This window comes from Miniopterus schreibersii, assembly GCF_964146895.1.
Source record: "Miniopterus schreibersii genome assembly, chromosome: 1".
NCBI classification, from domain to species: domain Eukaryota; kingdom Metazoa; phylum Chordata; class Mammalia; order Chiroptera; family Miniopteridae; genus Miniopterus; species Miniopterus schreibersii.
The window spans coordinates 57,535,373-57,561,440 of NC_138101.1; the positions used below are offsets into that span (position 1 = coordinate 57,535,373).

General features: G+C 37.0%; 1 protein-coding gene across 2 annotated transcripts in view; it reads right to left on the bottom strand.

Moving 5' to 3' along the window:
• UNC5C (unc-5 netrin receptor C) overlaps window positions 1-26,068 on the bottom strand; it is a 332,391-nt gene that overhangs the window by 55,026 nt on the left and 251,297 nt on the right. The window contains exons 5-7 of one of the 2 annotated variants that reach the window (XM_081160727.1): window positions 9,076-9,256; window positions 5,274-5,441; window positions 2,686-2,850 (exon numbers count right to left, since the gene is read on the bottom strand). In XM_081160727.1, coding sequence (XP_081016853.1) covers window positions 2,686-2,850; window positions 5,274-5,441; window positions 9,076-9,256 — 514 coding nt within the window. The remainder of the gene's footprint in view (window positions 1-2,685; window positions 2,851-5,273; window positions 5,442-9,075; window positions 9,257-26,068) is intronic. The other variant, XM_081160728.1, reaches the window with a different exon arrangement.

Here is a 26,068-nt window from a genome sequence, read left to right on the forward strand (position 1 = left end):
CAAAGGGTGTTTGTAATTTTGTAATGAGGGAGGTAGTTAAGGCAGAAATGTGTCTGAATACAATTGTTTTGAACAAATTAGTGAATAAGCATAAATAGTAATATTTTCTATGTATTTCACATTGTATGCTTTTAGGTACCAATTTGGCTTTTGAAATTACTACATGACATTATCTAGGTAACTGAATTCTACCGACATCCATTATGAACTCTGAATTTGTCCTACCTAGCAGCATATCTACATATATATCAGAATCATTTGTAGACAATTTCAAGTGTATTCAGAGGTTATATTGCATACCTGGTTCAATGGTAAGTAGGCTAGCTTTATTTTGAGATAATACTGGAATTTTTATGAAGAACTATTTATTAATGCATTGAAAACACTAATTCTCCTAAAGTAAACAAACATTAAATGCTAATTCTTAACTGTCAATTGCAACTTTCTGTCTTTTCTATTCCCATTCTTTTTCATAATACAGACCTGTCCCTCTTGCAAGCTTGGTACTTTCACTATTAGAAAGCCTTTTGTTTTCCAAAATAAAGGCTAAGAGCAATAATAATTCTTTGCAAGACTTTGGCAACAATGTTATGTCAGAAACACCCAGTTTATTGGTAAACAGAAACTACTGCTTTCACTATAAAATACTATAATTACGCAGTGCAGCAATATCTCTGTTTTTTGTCAGGGAGGAAATCAATAATACAGATTACAATTCTCTATTGCACTAGAGTAGAGAAAGAGCAGAAGAAAGAGTTTATTGACTTAATAGGGGCTGTTACTATAACAAATCAGAATTGCAAAAGAAAATAGATTTTTAACTGATTTTAATCCAAACACCCAAATGTTCCAGTCTAACAAGAGAATTGACAAAAAAATAAACAAAACCAAACAACAACAAAATCCCCTTTAGTAGCTTCATTCCCTTTCCTTATTTACACACACACTTCATACTAACATCATTGGCAAGTATCCAATCATAAGAAAAAATTCTATTAATGCTGTAAGAAATAAGCTAGATGTTAAGGGAATGCTGTGTCATGAAAGTCTTGATTTGAATATTTCATGTTTGTATCTGAAAAATGTTATAATTTAGAATGTGTCATTTTGTGTAACTAATAAAAGGCCCAGTGTTCCATCTTGTGGCTTTGTATTCCTCGTTAAATAGGTTACTTTAGGAAATTTTAAATATGCACAATAGAAGCAGTAGGCATTAAATAACCCAGAGCTGAAATATAATATTGAGACAGGGAGAGAGGGAAGAAAGAGGGATTGGGGGGGATAGAGAGAGAGAGACTTCCAATTTTGCTACTTTTCGATCACATGAATCAATTTGTCAAACACTAAAGGAAGAATACTAAATCATAAATATGTTAAAAGAATAACTTGTTTGACATATGTTTTTACTTTAATCCTTACTCAAACTCATGCCTGAGGAGCAAACCCTGTCTCTCTGGATAAATGGTTAGTCAAACAGCTGCATTCATTTCATTCTGCATTTTAGGTACAAACTTAGTGAGATGCAGTCCCCACATCATAACCAGTAGCTGTGCTTTTTACACTCAGCAGCAGCTCATTTTCAAAGACTGTAACCTACAGTGGACAGAAAAATAAAAGGCCTATTGGATTTTTGTTCTGTGTCAGCAACATGATTACTTATTTGTATTTTAAGTAGGGTTTCTTTTTAAAGGTCCCTGTGTGTACAGACTCTGGGAGGTAAACAGAATATCATAAATATGGTAAAAATAACTTATTTTATTTGTAAAAGGTTCTACACAAATATATTTGGTTGTTTGTATTCGTGAGCAATTTGTAATGTATTATAAGAAATGTCAACATTTGGCCACCATTAGTTATGATACGAAGATATTACATTGTTTGACCTATTTATCTGTATAGGTGTGAGTTCAGAACAAACCTTAGTAACTTAATTCATGGTCATGAAAGAAACGGTAAATTTTGTACACTAAGGGCTCCTTAATAAAAGGGTAAGACTTCATGGTATGGAAATCAAACAACCATCTCATTAAGAAAATATAAAGAACAAAACCATAAACAATGTTGAATATTTAGCTTAAAGCACCCATCACATTCCTGAGCCAATCTTCTACATTTATTTTTAAATTTTATGTTTGTATTAACATTGTTTCCTTTAAATAAATATAATTTCCAACAAAATTCAGCATTTTCAAGGAGCTGTGAAGATGCCCCTTTAAATACATGTAAATTGATAAATCTACCTGCAGAAATGTTTCCTGTCCTTATATATATTATACATCCCATGGACCTTAGTTCAGGTATGGTAGTGAATTAGGAAAAAATAGCTTATTTGTTGGTAGTCATGTGACTTCTATGAGGAGTTTAGGGTGCCCTTTTGTGAACTCTAATAAAAATGAGTAGTGGTTCCCTGGTCTGGAAAGAATGACAGCCCCTCTCTGGAAATGACTAAATCACACTTTGCTCACTGGAAAGCAATACTGTGTGTGTCATTTGTTTACTGGACACAGTTATTCCTTTGGTTCTTGGGAGCTTACCTTTTTCAATTTGAAAAAAGAGCTAGGATATTGATATATTATTACATTTTTGTTGTTCAAGTAATTTCTTAATTTCTAATATTTCCTGCAAAGAATTCTGAAAGGTTAAATCTCAGGTTCCCCTGTGTGTCATTTGCTGAAACAGACTTACTCTGCATGCAAAGGCCATCAGTGCAGTTCTTGGACTGCAGGACCAGACCGTCGCAGTCCTTGCCTCCGTTCTTGGGGGCTGGCGCCGTGCACTCCCTCCTGCGCCAGTGTGTACACTCGGTCCCACAAGTAGACCACTTGCTCCAGGACGTCCACCTGCCATCCACTGTCACAGAGAAAACCCAGGATCAGGTCAAAGGGAGAGGATCTTCTTGAGAGCAAAGGAGAGCTGAGCTCAAATATAAATGCAAAACAAAAAAGCTGGAGAAACTGCCCCACCGAGGAGTTACTACATTTCTTTCAACTCCTGGAAGCGGAGCATGCTCTGCGTACGTCTGCTGTGCTCTGCGAGCTCTCCCAGGAGCTGTGCGGCTGTTTCCTCACTGACCAAGCAAGGGCAGCTTACAGGGACACACAGAACCAAAGCTGTCACCCACAGCTACATAAAGTAAGTCATGGTGGTGCTACTTTTTCTATCAAAAGGGAAACTTCTGGATTTTGTATTGAAAATTAGGGGGCTTCTTTTGAGACCCAAAATTCCTTCATGCATAGTGTCATGTGGGCAGTGCGAATAAACTTATGTAGGGGTAAGGAAAAAGGTTGGTAGAGTGGGGAAGAAATCTATCTGTGTATCCATCCATCCATCCATCCATCCATCCATCCATCCATCCATCCATCCATCATTCCATCATTTATCAGTGTATCTCTATTTATCTATGTATTAATCTATTATCTATGTATGCCCTATATACTCTTCTTATTTGATTTTTTCATCAGGGCTAATTGATTCTCCTAAGATCTTCTTGAAAAGAGAATTTTTCATTTATTATTTGATGATTCCATTCTAATACTTTATGGTGTATACATTTTTATTTTAAAATATGGTCATTTCTAATTTTCTGCTGTGATTCAGTAATTTAGAATTGACTCACTTTCTATTTTTGGTGGCTGACTTGGCAGTAATTTCAATGATAATGAGCTGAGATATCTCTATTTTAAAAACATATAAAGTAAATTTAAAAATATATAGTAAATTTCACTAAGGTCATATTTTAAAAAACATTCTTTAAAGGTTCTTACATAAATGGGATAAAAATATTGATGAGTTAAATTTAATTTTCCCCCTGAAATAGATAAACAATTATGATTATCTATAATTCAACATAAACAATGTTAAATATAATTTATTGAACATCTAATATACATAGCATCTTATACCTCTATAACAATTTTAATAGTTTACTATATGATTTCATATTCAAATTATTGTGTAAATATATTATTCATAATATGTATAGTGATCTAAACATGCTCACATGAAAAAAATGATGAAAGCATTAATACTTTAATCATTTAGAGTTGCCTGTATAAGCAGCTCCTAGATACCTGGAGAAAAGGCATTTGCTTTGACCTAGAACATCCCAAATTGCACATGTGCACACACACACAGACACACACACATATTTCTATTTCAACTCAAAATGCTCAGCGCATTTTTAATTGTAGGAGTCAACATCTAGGTAAAGTATAAAAGAGTACAAGATAAAATACTGAATTGCAGACCTAGCTAAGTGTCAAAATTTGTTCCATAAATAAAAGCCCTCAAACAGTTCAGTGTAGGATACTATTTTGATATTTGGAAATCAACACAGGAATATAAACTATTTGATCATGTTTTTATTTTCAGTTCATTTCTTCAACTCATATCTCAGAAAGTTTGTATTAAAGGATAAACCAGACAAAAATTAGGCAAAATAAAGGGACGTAAAAAGACTGTGTATCTAAATAATGTAACTGACAATATGATAGCTACCTCAATGGAGTGCACTAAATTTATGGATTATTTCAAAATAACTTTAGCTAAACTTTTCAATTCATTGATTAGAGTGTAGAGAGATTTGGTTTGGGTGGATATTAACTTAAATTTACCTAAGGATAAGAGCAGGTGACAATATAAAATAGCACAGAAAGATGTTCAGAGGCAGAGGGATGCAATCTTGGCATAAGTACCACTGCATATAACTCACAAAATAGGTGACCAACAAATACAGAAAATAAAGTGTTGACTGCATTGTATTTTCAAAATCCATTAGCTCATGTGTCAACAAAGCTTAGACTTCCTTTTAATTCATTCCAAATGTTTTATTTGCTCTTGCTCAGAAACTCACACTAAATACAAAATATTTCCGTCTAAAACATTTTCTGAATTTCAGTTCTAATTAGTTCCCATGGCTTTCTGGAGATCAAGGGTTGTTTTTTCCTAAAATGTGTCACTTTCAATGGTGCTCAAATCTCTTGAATTACAGAACCTGCAATCTTGGCTCCAGCAGTTTTGTTTAGTAATAGAGAGGGATTATGTTTATAAGTGTTTAATCTCCTGTGTTATATTATTTTTCATGTCTAGGTAATAAAGTTAAGTACTCTTTTGGGGGAAAAGATTTCATTTCCCAGCAATGTAAGCATTGAATGGTATGATGGATTTAATAATGTTTACCACACATTAAGGTCAAGGATAAGGCTTTGTGTATATCCCTTAAAACTCATTTCTGGAATGGGAGGAGACACTTACGAGAGCAGTGGCTTATTTACCTGGGCATAATGTGGTACAGGCTATTTTCTGCACGCTCTGCCCTTCACAGAAGGCACCGCCGTTGAGTGGCGCTGGGTTGGTGCAGGTCCTCGTGCGTTTCTGATACCCTCGCCCACAGCGACTGTTACACACAGACCACTCTGTCCAGGTGGACCAGCCACCGTTTACTGGAAGGAGGTAAATAGTAAAATGTGGATTAAATGTATGTGTATTCACATAAGAACACAAACCACACATAACACATCAACAAAAAGCTATCTCCCAAGTGACTATATAAAATATCTAAAATTCAAACCTAATAGAGACCATGAACATCGTATCATTCAAAGTTTTATCACAGAGCTGAAGAATCTAAGCATAGAGATAAATAAATTCAATTACCAACATTTACTCACCTACTCAGAAAGGAAAATAGGATTGTGTTCTCTTTTCCTTGGCCAGCATTCTTTTTAAAACAAAATACATCCCCTTACCTAGTCAAGCTCCAGAAATTACTTTTGACAGCTTACCTCAAATAATAAATATTTACATCCTTATGCCAAGGCTGTAAGTGGATATGAAACATGGGACATGAATAAAATTATTCCGTCTTTTCTTAACAACAGATGATTGATGATTTTTCTTTAGCATATGTAAACTTTACAACTTTTTAAGGATTTTTAGTCAGTTTTATTAACTAACCATTGAACATGATTTAAAAATTAGTCTCATATTGCTGTGTTCTTTTTCACTAATTGAGTAGCTATTTGATTGAATTGGCAATTAGTTGATGTAATTGAAATGAACACCTGTTTTGTGTATGAAGGCTAATTATGGTGTTTGATGGAGATGTCACTATAGATGAGATTATAAAACCTACACTCTAACACTGTTCATTATTTACCTCTGAGATCTTACTCTAGAAAATACTCTGATATATATATATATATATATATATATATATATATATATACTTCAAAAATGTGAGTCTATCAATTTTTTGTAATTAAACAATTTCTAACAAAAATTATTTCTTGGTAGTTAGGACATGACACAACTAGTATATGCATATGCCTCCTGATAGTAAAGAAAAGTGTTAGCCATTCAAGTAACACAATCTTTATATGTGCATATTATATGCCTAACACTTCCTTTTCTAGAAACCGATGCAATAAGTAATAATCATGCATGTGTTACATACACAGACTCAGGCAAGAGTATTTTTCACAACAGTTATTTTTTTATAAAGAGATAAATAATTAAAAACAATGAAATGTTCAACAATAGGAAAATGGTAAAAAACCCATGTATGTTCACGTATTGACTCCTAGGCAGCCATTGAAATGATGTTATAGAAGTCTATTTGGTAATCGATGAATGTTTCACGGTGTGTTTTAAGTAAAAAGGTATTTATATCCCTTATTTTAAAGTTCTGTATATGAATAGAAAATATCAGTAGTATATATATATCACTCTTTTTTAAAGCTATCTCTGGATAACAAGATTATGGGTATTTTCTTCTTTGGCCATTTCTGTGCTTCCCAAATTTTCTGTAATGGACAAATATTTGCAATCTAAAAATGACACTAACAAAAATAAATATATACAACTGACTCAAAAATGAAATACTTGTTAGATATATATGTTTTTCTGTGGATTTCCAGTGAGCCCATCCTATGAGCCTTGGACAATTTATTTTATGAGGCCATAAAAAGGACAAGCAGATAGTTGATAGGTAGAGTCTTAATTAGTGTTTCAAAAAGCATCGTAACCTGCTCAACTTGACAAAACTCCAAATGTGGAATGATCAGTATAAATTTCTTAGTAGCGTACAGGCAAGCTGATATTTAGGGTTATATATACATGTATTACTCTGCTAGGATTTTAATGAGAAATGAATAATCATAAACTTTTTTTAAAAATATATCTTTATTGATCTCAGAGAGAGGAAGGGAGGAGAGAGAGATAGAAACATCAATGATGAGTCATTGATCAGCTGCCTCCTGCACACTTCCTGCTGGGGATCGAGTCCCCAACCATGGCATGTGCCCTGACTGGGAATCGAACCTCGATCTCCTGGATCCTAGGTCAATGCTCAACCACTGAGCCACACCCGGCCGGGCATCATAAACTTTTAGAAAAAGAAAAGTCTTCAAAAATCCTAGGCTTATTTCCTCATTTTATGGAGAAGGTAACAAGGGCTCTGAGCATCATGATTAAGTGACCAACTGGAGGTGAGGTAGTAGAAGAACTAGTCCTAGAACACAAGACTCAGGACCCCAAGTCTGATGCTGTTTTGAACTCAAAATGCTTGTGCCTTACGTTTGATTATTCCTAAAGACAATTTTGGCTTGTAATTATTGGTTACTTGTCATTCTTGATTGTAATTGTTGGATATTGAAAGTATGCTAAACACAGTAAAAGAGATTTGCATGTGTATTAAATATCTATATAATACATCTATATAAGAGTCTACCTTCATTAGTTATTTATTACTGTTATGTGCTGTGATGTGTCTCATTTCTCATTTGCATTTTCAATGCTGTTATTTAAGTCATTTAGTTTAGAAAAAGACAAAAAGAAACTTTTCATTGTGACTTAAGAAAGCAATTACTTACAATTCAACATAGCGATTATATAACTAGAAACTTAAGCCTCAGAGTATTCAGAAAATTAAAGAAAATAGTAAATGACAGTTTAAAGCATCACTACATTCAGCCTTTGGAACATCACAGTGGTTTTCGTTCTCAGACCTCCCTAAACATGAGGGCACATCCATCCAAATGGTTCTATCTGCTGTAAGTACCCGGAGCCAGATACTTGCCAGTGGCTGTCACTCCTTCAGAGACATCTCCTTCAGAGATACTAAGGCCTCTGGAGTGTCATTTAACACTGAAGCAGCCATGAAAAGCTTCCTTGCGTTTTAAGTGTTAGTCGTATCATTCAAGAGGTGTCATAACCTCAAAGTCCTTCCCAGTGTTCTTCAATTTCCTCTGAGACAATAACTCATCAAGAATATGAAGACCTACTGTATGTCTAAACTGTGAGAAATACATAAATATACAGAGTTGACTCTTAGTCCATAAATGAGCTTAAAGATTAGCTGGGGAGATGGAACTACTCATGAAATGACTAGAAAACCACTGAGTTCTTAACCATACAGGGAGATAAAGCATCATATGACAAAGCAAAATTGGGTGGGAAATTGTTTACTGATTCTGGAGAAATGATAGGCTTAGGAATGAGAAAGATTAGGAAGGGCCAGAGAGTAGGATAGAAGATTCTTGAAAAAGTCATTATGTTGATCCTTGCCACACAGTTAGGATTAGGGCCACTTGGCAATGGCAGTGCTTGTCCTCACTCTGAATGCACTGATGGAGTGTGTAAAGCAAGTTCCAGGAAGTTAAAGTTGCTCTGATGTGTTTGGGCTCCATGTCAGTTCCAGTTTACCTGGGGTTTTGCAATCATTGGACTGAACCAAGGTTCACAGAAGTAGCAGCGAGCTGCCTTAAGCATCTTCTCTCCGAATTCACTCTAGATCTCGGTGGTCCAGGGTAGGGAGAGAGGAAGGCTCAGGGAAGCAGCTGGCACTTAGGTAGATTTCCTTCATTTTCTTATAAACTGACTGACAAGGGGCTAGGAATTTCTAAGAAGAATCTTTCTATGAGTATCAGGGAAGCAGTTAAACCTCACTGTCCACATGAGAAGCTGAAAGAAGGAGGCGATGGGGATTGCAAAGGGGCCTCTCGTTTGATGTTTAAAAATTAAAATGAGATCTGCACTTTGATATGAACTAGATTGAGACCCCAAAGGTTCACTCACCATAGACGATGACAGTTGCTGTTGTGCTTTTCCTCTTGGCAACAATATTTTTGGCGACACATGTATAGTTTGCGGTATCTGAGAGGCGGGCCTGCTTGATGATGAGGTTGTGATCAATAGTAATATAAAAATTCCGATCTTCAACGGGATCAATGATGTCTTCATTTTTCAACCATTCCACCTAAAGACGCACAAGAGAAACAGATAATTCCCCAGTATGTATCCTCTGATGGCCACCTGTCCTAACTTGGTTTTGGAATATGTGTAACATTGCTTCACACTGTGAACTTCTGCAAACTGGGAGGAAGTAACTTTCTGGGGTCATGTGAAGTATCACTCACCTGCCAAACATGCTGATTCTGCCTGTACTATGGTATTCTCAAATATCAATGAACCCACTGGGAAATACAGTGTTCAAATTGTTTTCACTTTGCCCTGCAGGCAGGAACAGGGAATGTGCCGCTGCCAAGTTCAGAACCCAATCAAAAATAATAGGCTAAGCATTTCAAACTGAACTCAAACCTTTTGCTATTTGATTTGTTTACTTTTGGCAACCAACCTGCAGCTTTTCAGGAAAGAGTATGAGAACTATTTAAAAAGCTCGAGAGGCATCTTCCACATGTAGCTCTAATAAAACAACATTTGGATGATTTACGTGTAGCCTTGCTGAAACATATGGACTAAATTTCCCTGAAAATGCACTTACTTTAAAATGCTGTAAACACATATTTGGAGATGCATCTAAGCCAAAATAGTTGAGGGGGAAGAAAAGGTTTCCTACCTACTCTCAATATAACCCAGAAGCATGTAAGTCATACTCACATCTCTCTTTTTGTATATTGCTAGTGTCAAATCTTTGGCTCATGGTTTGCTTCTGGGGAACCTGACCACAGACATGACTGTCCAAAACTGTTAAACTAGGCAATTAATATCAATTTAGCAACAGCAATGTATTCCCTAGAGAATGAAAAGAGGGGGATGTATCTGTTTAAGCTGTCCTATGAAGGATAAACTCTGCTTGTCCTGTAAATCGCTTCCCCACCCCTTATGCACAGGTTTTTCCATAAAGCAAAACAACATTGATATTTACCACATTTAAACTTTCCTTTTGGATTCCTGTGGATGTGAATACAGGTAACCTTTAGTGGTAGGGGGTTAACAGTGTTGCCATTTTCAAAATCTTAAGGAGCTTCCCTAGCCCCACAGGAAGTCTGGAAATGAGTCTCTGAATCTGTCAGTGGGCTTGACTTCGAACAGCTGTATATCAAATCTAACCCAGGGACTCTAAAATAATGCTCCTCTAGTCTATAGGAGAGACGCCATGATTTAAAAAGAAAAAGAGAACCCAACAATAATCCTGGAAAAAAATGCATGAGAAAGTAGGTAAGAGCAACTATTTCAAATAACATACATTTTGGAACCATTCTTGGTATTCACGCTAATGGAAGTGAGAAAGAGAATGAATCCATCTAAAACAGTGCAGTTTTAAAACATGTATTTTGTTCTCAAATACAGACTTGTACGTTCGGTCAGGGCCGTGTTTGGAGATGCACTTTCTTTTTCTTTTTTTCCTTTTTTAAAATATATCTTTATTAATTTCAGAGAGAGGAGAGGAGGGGGAGAGATAGAGATAGAAACCTCAATGATGAAAGAGTCCCTGATTGGCTGCCTAAGCCCACAACCCGGGCATGTGCCCTGACTGGGAATCGAACCCTGATCTCCTGGATCCTAGGTCGATGCTCAACCACTGAGCAACGCCCAGTCGGGTGGAGATGCATTTTCGATCAGATATTCATACTCATACTTGACCTGGATTTTCTCAAAATATGGCCCTGTGTGTGGTAATGTGATCCCGCTAGAGGTGCAAGGGAAAGGCAGCAAAAGTGTAGCTCTTGTCTTTACCACTAATTGCAACCCCTCCTTAAACTCGGTTTCTATTTTCCTCTCTTTTCACCATTTTCCGTCTTTCCCACTTATTCTCTCTAAGACCTCTATTTTAACAAACCTGCACCAGGACCTACAATCTATTGAACTTACCAACTTCCTCTCTCACCCTCTCATCTTTCCTGTTCTTTTTACCAGTGTCAATTCTGCTGTCTGGCTTTATCTCCCATCCCTTGCATTATACCCCCAACTCTCTCATTCCTTTTTCACTTCAAGGTGCCCACTTGCTCCCTCTTCTCCTGCACCACCTTTTATCCTTGCAGTGGAAAATGGCTGGGGGTTCCTCTTAAATTCATGATAACAGAACTCAAGTGGAACCTTAATTCTACCCCAAAAAATCACACTGTATTTCCCTTGTCGCCCACTGTCCCGCACTCCCAGAGAGCACCTTCTCCTCTCGCCTTAAACACTGCCCCCTCATCCTCGCTTTCAGCTGATGACCAAGTTTCTACATTGCTGAGAACACTGACAATCACATCTTCCGAAGCTCCTGCCATCTGCCAGTCCACCTCAGTTCTGCACCCTCTCTCTTGTTACTGGGTCAGTTCTCTGTGCTCCTGTCACCTCTCATTTGTACTCTGCATCCCATTGCCTTTCTCTTATTCAAGGGCGAGCCCCAGCAATTCTCTTCTCTCTCTCTTAAATCATTCATTTCCTTTCTCCACTGAATCATTTCCATTAGCATACAGACATGCAGTTATTTTCACAACTTACAACAGGATCCCTCCCACTCATTTCTGCCTCTGTTACCCCCACGTTTTTCTGTTCACCTCACAAAATGCCTTGGAATAGTTTGTAGTCACTCTCTCCAATTCCTTTCCTCTTCACTGCTACTGAATGTACTCTGATCCGCCTCCACCTCCACCATTTCACCAGAACTGCTCCTTTCAAAGTCATCAATTACTTTCACTGTGTTAGATGTGCTGATGAATCTCAGTGCTCTCCTTACTTGACTCAGCAGCAGTGTTTGACCCAGTTGGTCCCTCCCTCCTCCTCACTTGCTTTCTCAGGACATGGCACTTTCCTGGGTTTTGTCCTACCTCACACCATCCCCCATGGCTTCCGTGGGCTGAGGTCTGTTCCCTCTGGGGGCTCTATCCTTGAACTGATTTTTTCTCTTTTGTATCCATAGTCACTTGCTTGATGAACGCATCCAGTCTCATGCAGATGACTCCTAAATTTATCTCCAGTCCACACCCCACCCCTGAACTCCAGACTCAGTTTTTAACTGCCTTCTTGCAACTCCACTCAGTCGTCTAATAACAACTTTCTTTCTTTCTTTCTATTTTTTTAAAAAATATATCTTCATTGATTTCAAAGAGAGGAAAGGAGAGGGAAAGAGAGGGATGGAAACATCAATGATGAGAGTCAGTGATCGAGCCCACAACCCGGGCATGTGCCCTGACCAGGAATCGAAACCCGATCGCCTGCATCCCAGGTCAACGCTCAACCGCTGAGCCACGCCCAGCCAGGCTAATAACAACTTTCTGAACTGCCTTTCCAAACCTGCTCATCCTGCTTTTCCTATCTCAGTTAATGCCAACTCATTCTTTCAGTTATTTAGACAAAACTTCACTCCTTTGACTCTTTTCTTCCTCTCCCTTTGCCCATGTAATGTCAGAGCAGCACACTGGACCCGGGCAACTTCTATTCCCTCACTACCACTCCATATCTGCTTCATGTCACCATCATTTCTCTCCTGGAGTATTGAAGCAACGTCTTGTCTTACCTTCTGCTTTTCCTCTTGGCCCTCAGAAGTCTATTCTCAACACGATAGTTAGAATGATTCTTACCCCTAAGTCGGATTGTGCTACACTTCATCTCCAACCCTCCAGAAGCTCCCTATATTGCTTAGTGTTAAAGCTAACGTCTTTGCAAGGACCCAGGAGATCCTGCATCACCAGGACCCCTGCCCTCTCTGAGATCTCTTTTATAGTCACGCACCTTAACAACTGGGATACACTCTGAGAAATCTACGTTCGGTGATTTCATTGTTGTGTGTACATCACAGAGTGTACTTTCACAAACCTAGATGGTATGAAGCCTACTACACAGCTAGGCTATATGGTATAGCCTATTATTCCTAGGTTACAGGACAGCATGGCGTGTTACTGTACAAAACAACACAATATTAAATCAAGCGCAAGAGAAAATCAAGAGAAGCGGTAAACATGAGATGTATGAAGCTGCTGCTGGCGTGACACGGCATACTGTTTTATGGCAAACGTTTGTTTATAAGTAGAAAGAGTATACTCTAAAATAAGGATTAAAAACTATGGTACAGTAAATACATAAACCAGTAAATTGTTATCAAGTACTATGTACTGTGCAAAATTGCATGTGCTATGCTTTTACACAACGGGCAGCGAAGAAGGTGTGTTACCACCAGCATCATCACAAACACATGAAAAATGCGTTGCACTACAACACTCTGATGGTTTGGTGTCATTAGACAGGAAATTTTCAGCTCCATTATAATCTTCGGAGACCACTGTCATACAGGGAGTCCGTGGCTGACCTAAACGTCCTTATGGGGTGCATGACCACACTCCCTCCTTGTCTCTCTTCTTTTTAGCTTGTTGACTCCTTTGGTGGTCTTTATGTACACCAGGGGGTGATTCAAGGGAAAACAATGTGTGAGGATAATTCTGTTTATCCTGTAAGGGATTGTCTGAATCAGCCAAAGGAATTTATTTAAGAGCCTTATAAATATAACCTTTTATTCAAAAACATATCCTTTTTATGCAGTGTCTCAAGAACCCAACACCACAAGACAGACACTTCCATTTGAAGGAGATTTCACAGTAAGTCTTCTTACATAAACCCTAAGTAAAATCCCAAGCAACAATGCAGTATCTTTTATCATGCTAGAATTTTGCCGTATTGAATAGTAAGTAAATAATTATATTGTTGCAATGCTATTTATTTGCAAGCTAATCTTGGTTAATCAGGGGTCAGCCCTTGGGTCTGGCCTCTGAATTATGTTCACATTTTGGTCATTTCAGTGCTTCTAGTTAATTTCACCTTGAGACTTTGCTTCTTCCCTCCCTTACCCCCACTTAGCAAACTATCTGATTTATAAGTGGGAGAAGTCTTTCTGAGTTAGGAGTTATTTTTAGCTATGCATAAAACATTTAAGAAGAGAGAAAAATAGGTTGAAGTTCAGAAAACAATAAAAGGCTTTGCCCATAAACCATAGCTCGTTGCCAGGTTTGCAGTGAAGCAAAGAGCTGTTTCTGTCCTTGTGGCTCAGTAACTGCAGTCTTTTCAATAATGTGGGCCATATTCGAAGTAATTGACTCATGTGTTTATAAAGTCGTGGTTTTATTTAACAGGTAATAAAATAGTTACAAGGCGAGTTTGGGATGTCCTATTTGCATAGTCTGTTGTGTTCCAGGTTGATTAATCCCATTGCATGCAACTGAGGATTTTACTTTAAGAAGCAGTTACTACAGTGCCAGCTAAGAGAGCTGCTCTCTGGCTAGACTGCCCGGGTTCGAAACTGACCTCTGCCATTCTACTTCCTCTCCTGGGTAAGCTTCTTATCTGCCCTGTGCCTCATTTATAAATAAGGGTAAATCTCAAACCCATTCCATAAGGTTTTTAAGGATCAAATGAGTTAATCTCAGTACCTGGCATAACAGTAACTATTCTTCAATTATTATTAATATTAGATAATTAAGGATATACTAAAGAAAACTTGATAGAACCCAAACCACTCTAAAAGATACCAGAGAAATGGTGTTCATCTAAAAACAAAAAGTAAAATATCCTAATGTCTGAATGCCTTTAGCTTTCACTGACATTTCCATTGGGACAAAGTCAAGTCACTATTAGATTACAACTTTTTAAGATTGGACAAGGGATATATATAAATAGTTAAGTATTAAATTGACCAACTTAGTTTGTATGCTAAACTTAAATATATATTTCCACTTAAACTCTATGAATCCATATTTCCAGAGATGTAATTAGCATGCATGTGCTTTAGAACATGACATTTTAATCAGTCTGTATAAATATTTTCTAATTCTTCTGGGTTATAAGCCAATCATCACACTACATTAAAATTTTAAAGGTATAAGTAGAACAGATTTTTAATAAAAGAAATTTTATAACATTAATTTGAGAAGTTTTCATTATTGTACTTGTTATAAATGATGGGCGATTTCTATATTACTATTACTTTTACCTAGACCTAGACCACCCCATTTGAACAGTTTTTATTTGACCTCTGTGAGTTATCCAGTTTTTGTCTCCTGCTATTTCAAGTTCGGCTTCATCGCTTGTGCTTTTCATGACATCACCCCCATCCAATGGCAAATACATGATTCGTTTTAACACCTTTACCCACATCCCCAAGCAATGGGATTTCCTTCTAGCCATCCCGGCCCTCCCCTCGCCCGCAAGTTCAGGAGTGAGTGTCCCGAGCTCTCTCCTGTTTCTCTTTCTCTCCACCCAGAAAGGATTGATTCTGCGACAAAGGGCCTCGCCTAATGGGGGAGGAGAGAAGTTGTGAGGCTCATCCTGGGGTGGTGGAATAATTACCATCCTTGGGAGAGGGAGAAGTAGGGGATGTAACAAGGAGGGGAGGAGAGCACCCTGTGGTTCCTAATGTGAATCCTGACCTGGCTTAAGAGTCCGGAGGCAGAAAGTTTTCTCTGCGCTGAAATTGGGAGGACAGACAAGGGGCCAGAGGGATGGAGTGTGTCGGCCAAGAGTGAAACAGGAGGAAAACAGTGAGCTAGAGGGAGCATCCCGGGTACCCGGCTGGGTACTTCGTATATACGATCTCTGCACCCCACAGCAGCACTGTGACAGAGGTATTTATATTCCCACTTCTCAGTTGAGAAGGGCGATGCCCACACAGAAGAGCTGGCGCAGGCTTACACAGCTGGTGAGGGAGCGCCCATCTGGTCGGGACTGCCTAAGCTCGGGGCTCTCCATCTACCAAGCCAAGAACGGCCAGGGGCTACCTAGAGGGCTGCAGGCTTGAGCACTGACAGGGGGGGCTTGGGGTTATGTGATGGTGGCTGGAAGAACCAGTGACACCAAGACACACCTCAGCCACTCCAGACATGGCTTGGGCTAGACTCTGGCTGGTGCTCCCCAGGAAAGTGGTGCTATCCATAGGAAAGAGACATCAGACCCATCCTCTTTTATCACCACTACCCTGCTGACTCCCAAGGAACAAACACAGGTTTGCTTTCAGAGCTGACTGTAGAACTAGGTGTACTTTGGTCTCAGAGGCATCAGGAAAACCCCCTATTACCCCCAAATTACTTACTCCCCACATTTGTGGCAGGGACTTGAAATGCCTTTAAGAAGGAGGGTTTAATTCTACCATTAGAAGGTTCTCTTCACATGCATATTACCTGGAGAAATAACATCTGAAACCACATAAAGGATTATAAAACATGGTATATAAATGACTAAGGGAAAAATGCTTTCCAGTTTAGATAAAGAGGAGTCTGAAGGCAGTAGGATTTCAAACTTGGATTTCAAGTGCCCAGCAGTATGCAAAATTTTCTAAGTGGTACACACACAAAAATATTTTGAAGGGAATCAGTATTTATATCTTTAACTTTCATATGCATTTCATCCTGAAACTAACTGCCCTGAGAACTTGCCCCCTATTTTTCAAAGTAAAGAGTCTCTTGGATCCCAATCTTATCATGGTATATAGCATGAGGATGTAAAAACCTCCAGGGTGCCAAACAAGTGAATGAATGGGAATGTAAGTGTGGTAGCTGACAGAGTAAGGGATTGTAATGACAGGGTAACAAATCCTTTTGCAAATCAGGTGGTTTACAATTCTTTGCTTTCATCAACATTGAAGAAGGACCTAATATGCCAGCTGATGGGTCACTAAATATAAATTTTGATGATAAAACACTATGTGATTTTTGGCATATAATTCTGAAGATGTGCAAAGAGTGAATAACTCCATGTATTCATATATTTACTTGCTTATGGATGAAAAGAACTTCATCTGTATTTGTATTTATTTTAAATAACTAATAGAAAAAAAATTGATGTTACTCTGTCTCATGACAGTGGTAAGTAACATTCCAATGGGCTGAATGAGCTGTGATAGAGAGCACAACCCTATTTCATCTATTAAAATATTCATTTCTAATAAAAATTCAGTATTTATACTAAATAATTATTTTTCAAAATTTGCAGTATATTTGGGTTGTTGAGACAAGTCATGTACTAATCATAATGAATGTACTGACAACTTAATCGAAAAGAAATTTAACACTTAAATCTCTATGGTCATAAGAATTAAAATGTATATACATATTTTTATTATAAAAAACATGAAATGATCAATAAAACCTTTTATACACAAAATGTATTAGGGTAAAAATCTATAGAGGAAATAATGTAGAAATGCAAGCAAAAATAGAAAAAGGAACACTACAAATATTCCTACAACTAAAAAAAGAATTTGTTCTCATATTTTGTCAATGGATAGTGTCAGGTAAGAAATCATTGGAATGTTTGCGAAGATACTAAATATTTATCATAAAACCAGACATAATGTATTTCCCCATTATTTAATTTTATGATATAAATTTTAGATACCAACTTAAAAATATGTTGCCTGTTTTATATGTTATATATTTATATATAATAAAATGTATGTATATATAAATTCTTTTAGGGGTACACTAGCAAAAATTTGAAAATCACTGTACTAAAGCATGGGAGCATGGTGATTCCATCATCAAGAAGGAAGCTATCAGGAAATAATGAGGGAGGCTGAGATTTAAGACAAAATTACAGGATAGTAAGAGTGGGAATTGGAGACCAGTGAATGGAGCCTCCCATGTATTTCCCCTGGGTGATTCTGCAGTTATGAATATTCCTTCACTTTTACATAAGGCCAATGAGATCTTGACAAAAGAAACCTGAGCCTCAAGTACGAAGGCTTAGAGTTAAGACTCGGCAGTCCCATTCATCAGTTCTATGATTTTAGGCAAGTCACGTAACATCATTAAACCTTATTTTTCTGTCTTTAGAATAAGAATACTAATATCTATCCTAACTCCCTCATAAGGTTCCTGTGAGATATGAAAATCATTATATATGAAAGAATTTTTTATAACTGCTATACAACCTTAAGCTGGTATTATATGATTATTTTTCAACAGAGTAAATAATTCATTCAGGGACATTATGTTATTGTCTTTACTAGTTTAAATGACTTTTATAAATTGAGGTTTAAGTTTAATAAACATGAAAGAATGATGTCTAATGCAAAATAATAGATATTTTAAAATGTTTTTAATGGGCACATTTTTTAACCTCACAGCATTCCATCAAGTTCTGTCCTAAAGACACCTTCTAATCAAGAATATCTAGATGCTATGATTCCTGCATTTTAAATCTAACTAAACACGCTGTGCTGCTTGTTATTTTCTTAGGCAACATGCTTCCTGTCATAGATGCTGAGCAATGTAATATAGTAAAGAGCTGTCTCCTCATGTGATATCTTGTTCAATATTCAATCAAGAAAAAACAAAAAGAAAATAAGGTCATCCATATAGTAAATATTTTAGGTTTTGTGGGCTATATGGTCTCTAAACAGCAGCCATACATAATATGCAAATAAACATGGTTGGGTTCCAATAAAACTTTATTTACAAAATTAGGTGGTGGGCTGTATTTAGCCTACAGGCTACAGTTTGCTGACTCTCGTTTTTGATGACAGGGAAGGTCTCTGGGACATAAATGGGACAGTAGGACATGAATACCTAGAAAATGCCCATCATACTAAACCAGAGTATTGCAGGTACAGGGAAGAGCAATTACAAATGTTGTTGATCGAGAAGCAGAAATAAAGCCTTCATGACTGAAGTGCAGTGAAAGAATGAATGAATGAACCGGGGCATGAATGAATGAAATTTACCTGCACAGAAAATAAAAACTACCATAAGCAACAAGATTTTGTAAAGAATTCCCTTAAATGAGATTTGTAGTCACATTCAAAAAGAAGAAACAAAGACATTATTGCACAGGCAAATAAAAGTCAGTAGGATCTACTCAAAATTGGTTCACTCATTGAGTGTATATTAAACAGCTATCGAGGACTATTGCAGGTGCTAGAAATTAGACAAAATGTTTAATAATTATGACTTGTAAAGTTTCAATCACAATATTTTGATATCTAGAAACTGAAAAATGACTTCTAAGTACTAAGAAAGTATTGTTTATCACACAACTAAAAGCAGTATTGTGATAAACCAAAATATGTGTCCTGAAAACATAGAACAGACCAATTAATTTTATTTTAAAAAAATATTTGGAAAAAATTATTGGACATCACCAAATGAAATATGCTTAAAAATTATTGATATTCTCTAAAAAAATGGACCTGTAATTGAGTTTCATTTCTCTTTTACATTCTAAAATTATAAAATTGTCATATTTTATGAAGTGTAGACAATAGCAACATGAAACAAAAAAGCATGCTTACTTTTAGAAAACTGATGAGATGATGTAACACTTTTTAAATAAATGAATTTTCCCAAAATGTATCTTTGTCTGGATATTACCTGATTAGTTCATGAAAACTGATCAGATATCATATAGTTTTAATTAAATTTCAAAAACAACATACAGTCAATAAAACTTTATTTGCTTATAGGAAGAAACATGGGCTTTGGAGTAGGTGAGACTTAGCTCTGTGTCCAGCCTGCCCATGTGCAGAGTCTGCAGCACTGTGTAGGCTGTAAACTCCCAGAGTCACCATCCTCACCTGCACAAAGGGATGGACTTTCCCTCCTGCAGCTGGAAGAAGACTTAATGAAATATGGAAGAAAGGGAAAGCACCTGGAGTTAGGAAGCAGTCAATACATTTAATTTAATTTAATTTCCTTTTCCCTAAAACTAAGGTGACGCAAGCAAAGCTATACCTGCATCAATGTATTTTTTAAAAATATGTTTTTATTGATTCTAGAGAGAGGGAGGGCATGGGGGGTGGAGAGGGAGAGGGAGGGAGAGAGAGAGAGAAAGAGAGAGCGAGAGAGAGATCTATGTGAGAGAGAAACATTGATCAGCTGCCCCCCTAACCCTAACCTTAATGAGGATCTAGCCAGAAACTCCGGCATTTGCCCTGACTGGGAATCCAACCAGCGCCCCCTTGGTGCAGGGGATGACACCCAATCAACTGAACCACATGGGCCAGGGTGCATCAATGTATTTTAAGTGTTGATTCAGTTTTGCTTAGTGTCTCTATTGAGAAGTACATATCTTCAAATTCAAAATACCAACCAGGAAAAACAAAACTGGGAGAATTTTACCAGCATAGGACTATCTGTGTTGGTTTATGAGTCTTCGTTCATAAAACTCCCTTGGTGAGGAAAGTTTCCTTATTTGCAGTCTCAATCCCCTTTAGTGTATGTACCAGAAGAACTGTCATATTTCTAGTCTTACATGAGGAGTGGTTCCCAGCTCTCATAGTGGGAAGATAAAATATTTAGAAATCCCTCCAACAGTTAGGTCTTTCAGTTCTATTAGCACCTTCAGTCTGGCACAGAGTTCTCAAAACACTAACATGATTTTATTAATGAAGACCAGTGATTCCCAATTTGATTATGTTTTAGTACTGGAGCATATTGGCCCCTTATTGTGTGTTCCCTGAAAAGGTGTATAAAACTGCCATCCCTTCCTGTGTGTGGTGTGATTTAAGGAGAAACTTTTTTTATGGCTCCTAGATGCACGGTTTTATAGTTTTACTGTTACTGATATTTTATAAAATCCAAGACTACTGGCTATATAAGTGCTGTCAAGGAAAGAGAAATTTTGCAGCAAAACATGGAAATCATTTTTCAGTGGCTCAGGCTTCCATAACCTCATCTGCGAGGCTTTTCCAGCATTCAGCCACCCTCATGTTTCAAATATGTAATTCCTCAGTTTAAGTTTAATACTTGATTTATTTATCATCAGCAGAGACAGGGAAAAGTAGATCAACATTTCCAATGGATTATCCATTTATAGCTCATAATTAAATAAGGGATAAATTATAATTTAATCTTGACTTTCCATACTCATTTTCTCATTTTTATTAACTCTCTTCTCCTCTTTCTAATTAAACAGTATTGCCCCACCAGTGTGGCTCAGTGGTTGAGCCTTGACCCATGAACCAGGAGGTCACGGTTCGATTCCAGGTCAGGGCACATGCCCGGGATGGGGGTTTGATCCCCAGTAAGGGGCATGCAGGAGGCAGCCAATCGATGATTCTCTCTCACCATTGACGTTTCTATCTCTCTCTCCTTTTCTCTCTCTGAAATCAATAAAAACATATATATATATAAATATATATATATATATATATATATTTATATATAATTAAACAGCATAAAGGCTAGACTACCTAAGACAGATTATAAAACTTCCAATGTTGAGTGTTTATAAAGTGGGAGATCCATTTACACAAGACCATTATTTTCCAAACATTATCTCCTGTAATTTTTTCATGTTTTTCTACTAAAATTGTTTAAAACATAACTATGTTCATGTTTTACTATTAACAATAAAATACTAATATTTTAGGTAGAATGATGTAATAACAGTAAATCAACAACCATCTCCTCTTTCTGGTCTCCTCATTCTTCCAACCCTTGGCTAAAGGAGCATATCCCAGGATGATTCATCTTAGGGCTTTCAAGAATGCCTGACACTGGATCAAATTAAAATATATTAAGTGCCTCCTCTGAGCTGTTCCTCTGTTTTGTTTAAACAAATCAATGTCACAGTAAGAGAAAAAAATTATAATCTGAAATTCCAGTCTTATTTTCTGATCAACTGTTTCTAAGGAGCAATAGTGACAATATATTTGAAGCCACAATAATATACACGTTATAACAACAATTAGGATGTTGTACTTATAGATGACAGAAGTACATAGTTGAATACCATTAAACATCAGAAATGTGAGCCATGTTTGCTACAGTGTATATACTTTAAATTCTAAACTAAACAAAAAGCTTTATTTAAAAAGTGCTTAAGATATGCTTTGACTATCTTCAAGAAGACTAATGTGTTGGTTTCATATGTCTCTTCTCCATACCTCCAGAATCAACACAAGGGTAGAGGCATTATTGTATTATAAAATAATTTGGCTGCATCTCCATTCTCTAAAACCCTGCCAAGTGTGGACCACTAGTGCCAATAAAACAATAGAAGCAATATCAATTTTCCTTTAATCAGAAAGCTCCAAAGTTAAGACATGAGCAAATATTTAAGCAGAAATTGTAACAAACTATAAATCCCATGGTGATTGACATATGTTTACAACACGTGCAATATAATCCTAAAGGCTGAATTTTGTGATTCCTTTTGGTGTGATCTATATCAATAAAGCTGAGTTCTTTTTGAGAGTTTTAAATAATTCTTCTTAAGAACTTGTTTCTTTCCACAGATCAGGGTAAATAACATTACCTGCATTTTACTGATAGGGCAGTGTAATTTGTTTTCTTTAATGGAAGGAAAGACCACTTAAGTTCTTCGCAGAGTCCTTCAGAGATAGTTGGATGTTGGTCAGGAAGTTGCTAACAATAAGAGATGTTCAGCCTCCCACAAAGCTATTGGCAACCCTTACCCTTATGATATATGCACATTTTAACTGTGTGATTAGTTAAAGGATCGTCTAATCATATATGTCAATAATAAAAAGCAAAGTACCTTGCATTTTTCTTTCCTATTCTACTCCCCTGTGAAAGACAGATGTGTTGTGTCTAATTATTCTCTGATTGGTATCGGGAGAAACATTAACATAATTGGCACATTTGTTCTAATTAACAGAGGGAAACTGCCACATGCCACCCAACATGAAAAGTGAGTCCAGCAACCATTAGCTGGAAAATCCACATCTATCAGAAAGGTTACTGTTGAACCCAAACTGGGACCCTAAAGTCAGAACACTGAGTTGAAAATGACATAGCAGAGCTGAGAAGTGTGTGTACACCTAAGAGAATGAAGATTCAGCCTAGAATCGTTGTATGCAGCTACATTAATCAAACAAATGGGAAAAGCAATTATGCGGCAATTATCAAATGCACATTCAGCCAAGCCAAGCTTCTAGAAGAAGAATTAGCTAGAAGTTGGGAGTCTGCCAAGTTTTACTGACTGGTTTAGAAGGGACAACTTTGAAGCTTTTCCTGTATTTGTTTGTTTGTTTTAACCTTGCCCTTTAGACCAGCAGCTCTCAAACTTTGTGGCATTTTAGAATCACCTGGGGAGCTATTAAAAATCTGGATAGCCAGGCTGCTCATCATACCTAGTAAATTAATATTTTTAGGGTGGGATATAAGCATTAGTGTTTTCTATCTATTCCTATGTGATCCCAATGTTCATCTGAGTTTGAGAACTGGTGCTGCAGACTGGTTCTGATGATCTTGCTAAAATGCAGATTCTGATCAAATGGGCTGTGGGTGAGGGGCTTGAGATTCTGCCTTTCTAAGAAGCTCTCAGGTCATGTTAGTGTAGATAAGCTATGTGTCACACTTAGAATAGAAAGGGCTTGACAATTCTAAAAGTTAACTAGCTAATAAGCCTTCTGTGGACTTTCACCAGATAGGGGTTAGCACCAATTGCTACAGAGTTCAAAATCCCAGAATTATTTTCTTCTGGTTTCTCACACTGGAAACAGGTTTTTTACCATCCCTTGTAGGTATTGTCATATGACCAACAAAGTCTTCATTTTAGGATACAAATAAATTTTACCCATAAGAGTTCTGGATAAAAAGTGTCTTAATGAGTGGATAAAATGCTGTGGTTCTTATATACAATGTAATATTACTCAGCTGTAAGAAATAATGAAATCTTACCATTTTAAATGGCATGGATGGACCTAGAGGCTATTATGCTAAGTGAAAAAAGTCAGAAAGGGAAAGACAAGTACCATATCATCTCACTTATATGTGAAATCTAAAGAACAATATAAACAAACAAAATAGGAAGAGACTCAGCTACAGAGAACAGACTGATGGTTTTCAGAGGGGAGGGGGGGTTATAGGGGCGTGGGTGAAAAAAGTGAAGGAATTAAGAAGTACAAATTGGTAGTTACAATAGTTACATCATGGGGATGTAAAGTACAACACAGGAAATACAGTCAATTATATTGTAATAATTATGTAAGGGGTCAGATGTGTACTGGAAATATTGGGGGGAACACTTTGTAAAGTATATGATTGTCTAACCACTATGCTGTACACCTGAAACTAATATAAAATAATATTGAATGTAAATTGTAATTGAAAAATAAAAAAATAATGAAAATCAAAAACATGCATACCAAGCGATTAATGTCTATGTCTAACTCAGCAAATAGTGTGTACCATGTAAAAAAGAGTGTCTTCAAATATAAGAAGCAAAGGGCCATTTAAAAAAAGTATGCAAAGAACTGACCCCCCACCAAGCTATCATGAAGACTGTTCTAGACGTTCTTTTTTGTCAAGAATCTAAGCCTACTTTGTTTATGCAGCTATTTCCTTCTCAGATTTGCAATAAAATAAGGCACTCATTTACTTGTGTTGACCATGGTCCAATATACTTTGCCCCTTTCAGTAGGTTTGTAAAAGTATGTGTATTTTTTGCTTGAAAAAGGATTGGTCTTTAAAACGTTAAAATCATATCTTTCGACAGTTGAAAAAAATAGCCAAAGGATAAAAAAAGCAAGTGGAAATTGTAGTGACATTTTGCTCAGTTGTTGTAACTTCTGCAAAGGGAAGGAATTTGCTAAGAAAGGGAATTTGTTTTCCTGCTGGGGAAACACTCCTTTAATTGCACAAATGCCTTGCTCAATGCTTTTTAGAGCTGAATGTTAACAGACCATATTGGAGAGGCAAACTTGTCTTAAAACTTGTCCATTTCTAAAGCGTAAGTTTGACTATGAGGAGATAAAAGCATGTTGATAAATGAACTAATTGTAGCAACTACCGAAGGAGTCCAAAGTAGAATGACTATACCTAATATCTTCCAAGGTAGCAAAATGGCATTGGAAAGTCCTTGAAATGCTAAATTTTCTAGGGCAATAGGACTATAAATTGACTAATCCATGGGTAGTTCCTAACCAGTCTTTACTATCAAATTCCCTTTCAGGATAAACAACTCTCAGCAATTCTTCTTATTTACCAATTAAGAATGTCCATCAGTAGATGAGTGGATAAAAAAGCTGTGGTACATTTATGCCACGGAATACTATGCAGCTGTAAAAAAGGAGGATCTCTTACACTTTGCAACAGCATGGCTAGACTTGGATGGTATTGTGTTAAGTGAAATAAGCCAGTCAGAGGCAGATAAATACCATATGATTTCACTTATATGTGGAAACTAATGAACAAAATAAGCTAACAAACAAAATAGAAACAGACTCAGATACAGAGAACAGACGGCAGCTGTCAGAGGGGAGTGGGGTTGGGGGGCTAGGTGGAAACGGTGAAGTGACTAAGCAAAAAAACCCCTCATAGACACAGACCACAGTATGGTGATTACCAGAGGGAAAGGGAGGTGGGGGGAGGTAGAAGAGGGTGAAGGGGGGTTAAATGGTGACGGAAGGAGACTTGACTTTGGGTGTTGAACACACACACACACACACACACACACACACACACACACACACAGAGTGTTTGGGACTCTTGTTAAGTCTGACCACCTTTAGAAAATACTGGCTTTTTGCTCTTTATGACTGCCATTTTTCATCCACAATGAATTTACAATAAATAGTGCCTATAGGCATATGGAGAATCATTAAAAGAAATTCCAAAACAAGACAATTCATGGAAGAAACATCAACTTTTAAAAAAAATAAGGCTGTGAAGATAAAAGACCTTTCTGTCCTGTGATTACGGACACAGGCTAAGTCATTGCCTACTGCTGAAGCTCCCCTGAGAGAGACTGTATATGAAAATAGCTGAGGTCTACTGACCATTGATTTGAGGTCATCTTAAAAAAAGCTCACTCTGGTGGGTCTACTGAGCTTTAACATGGGAGAGTTCACTTTCTTCTGAAAGTCCAAATATTTTCTAGTTTTTATTTA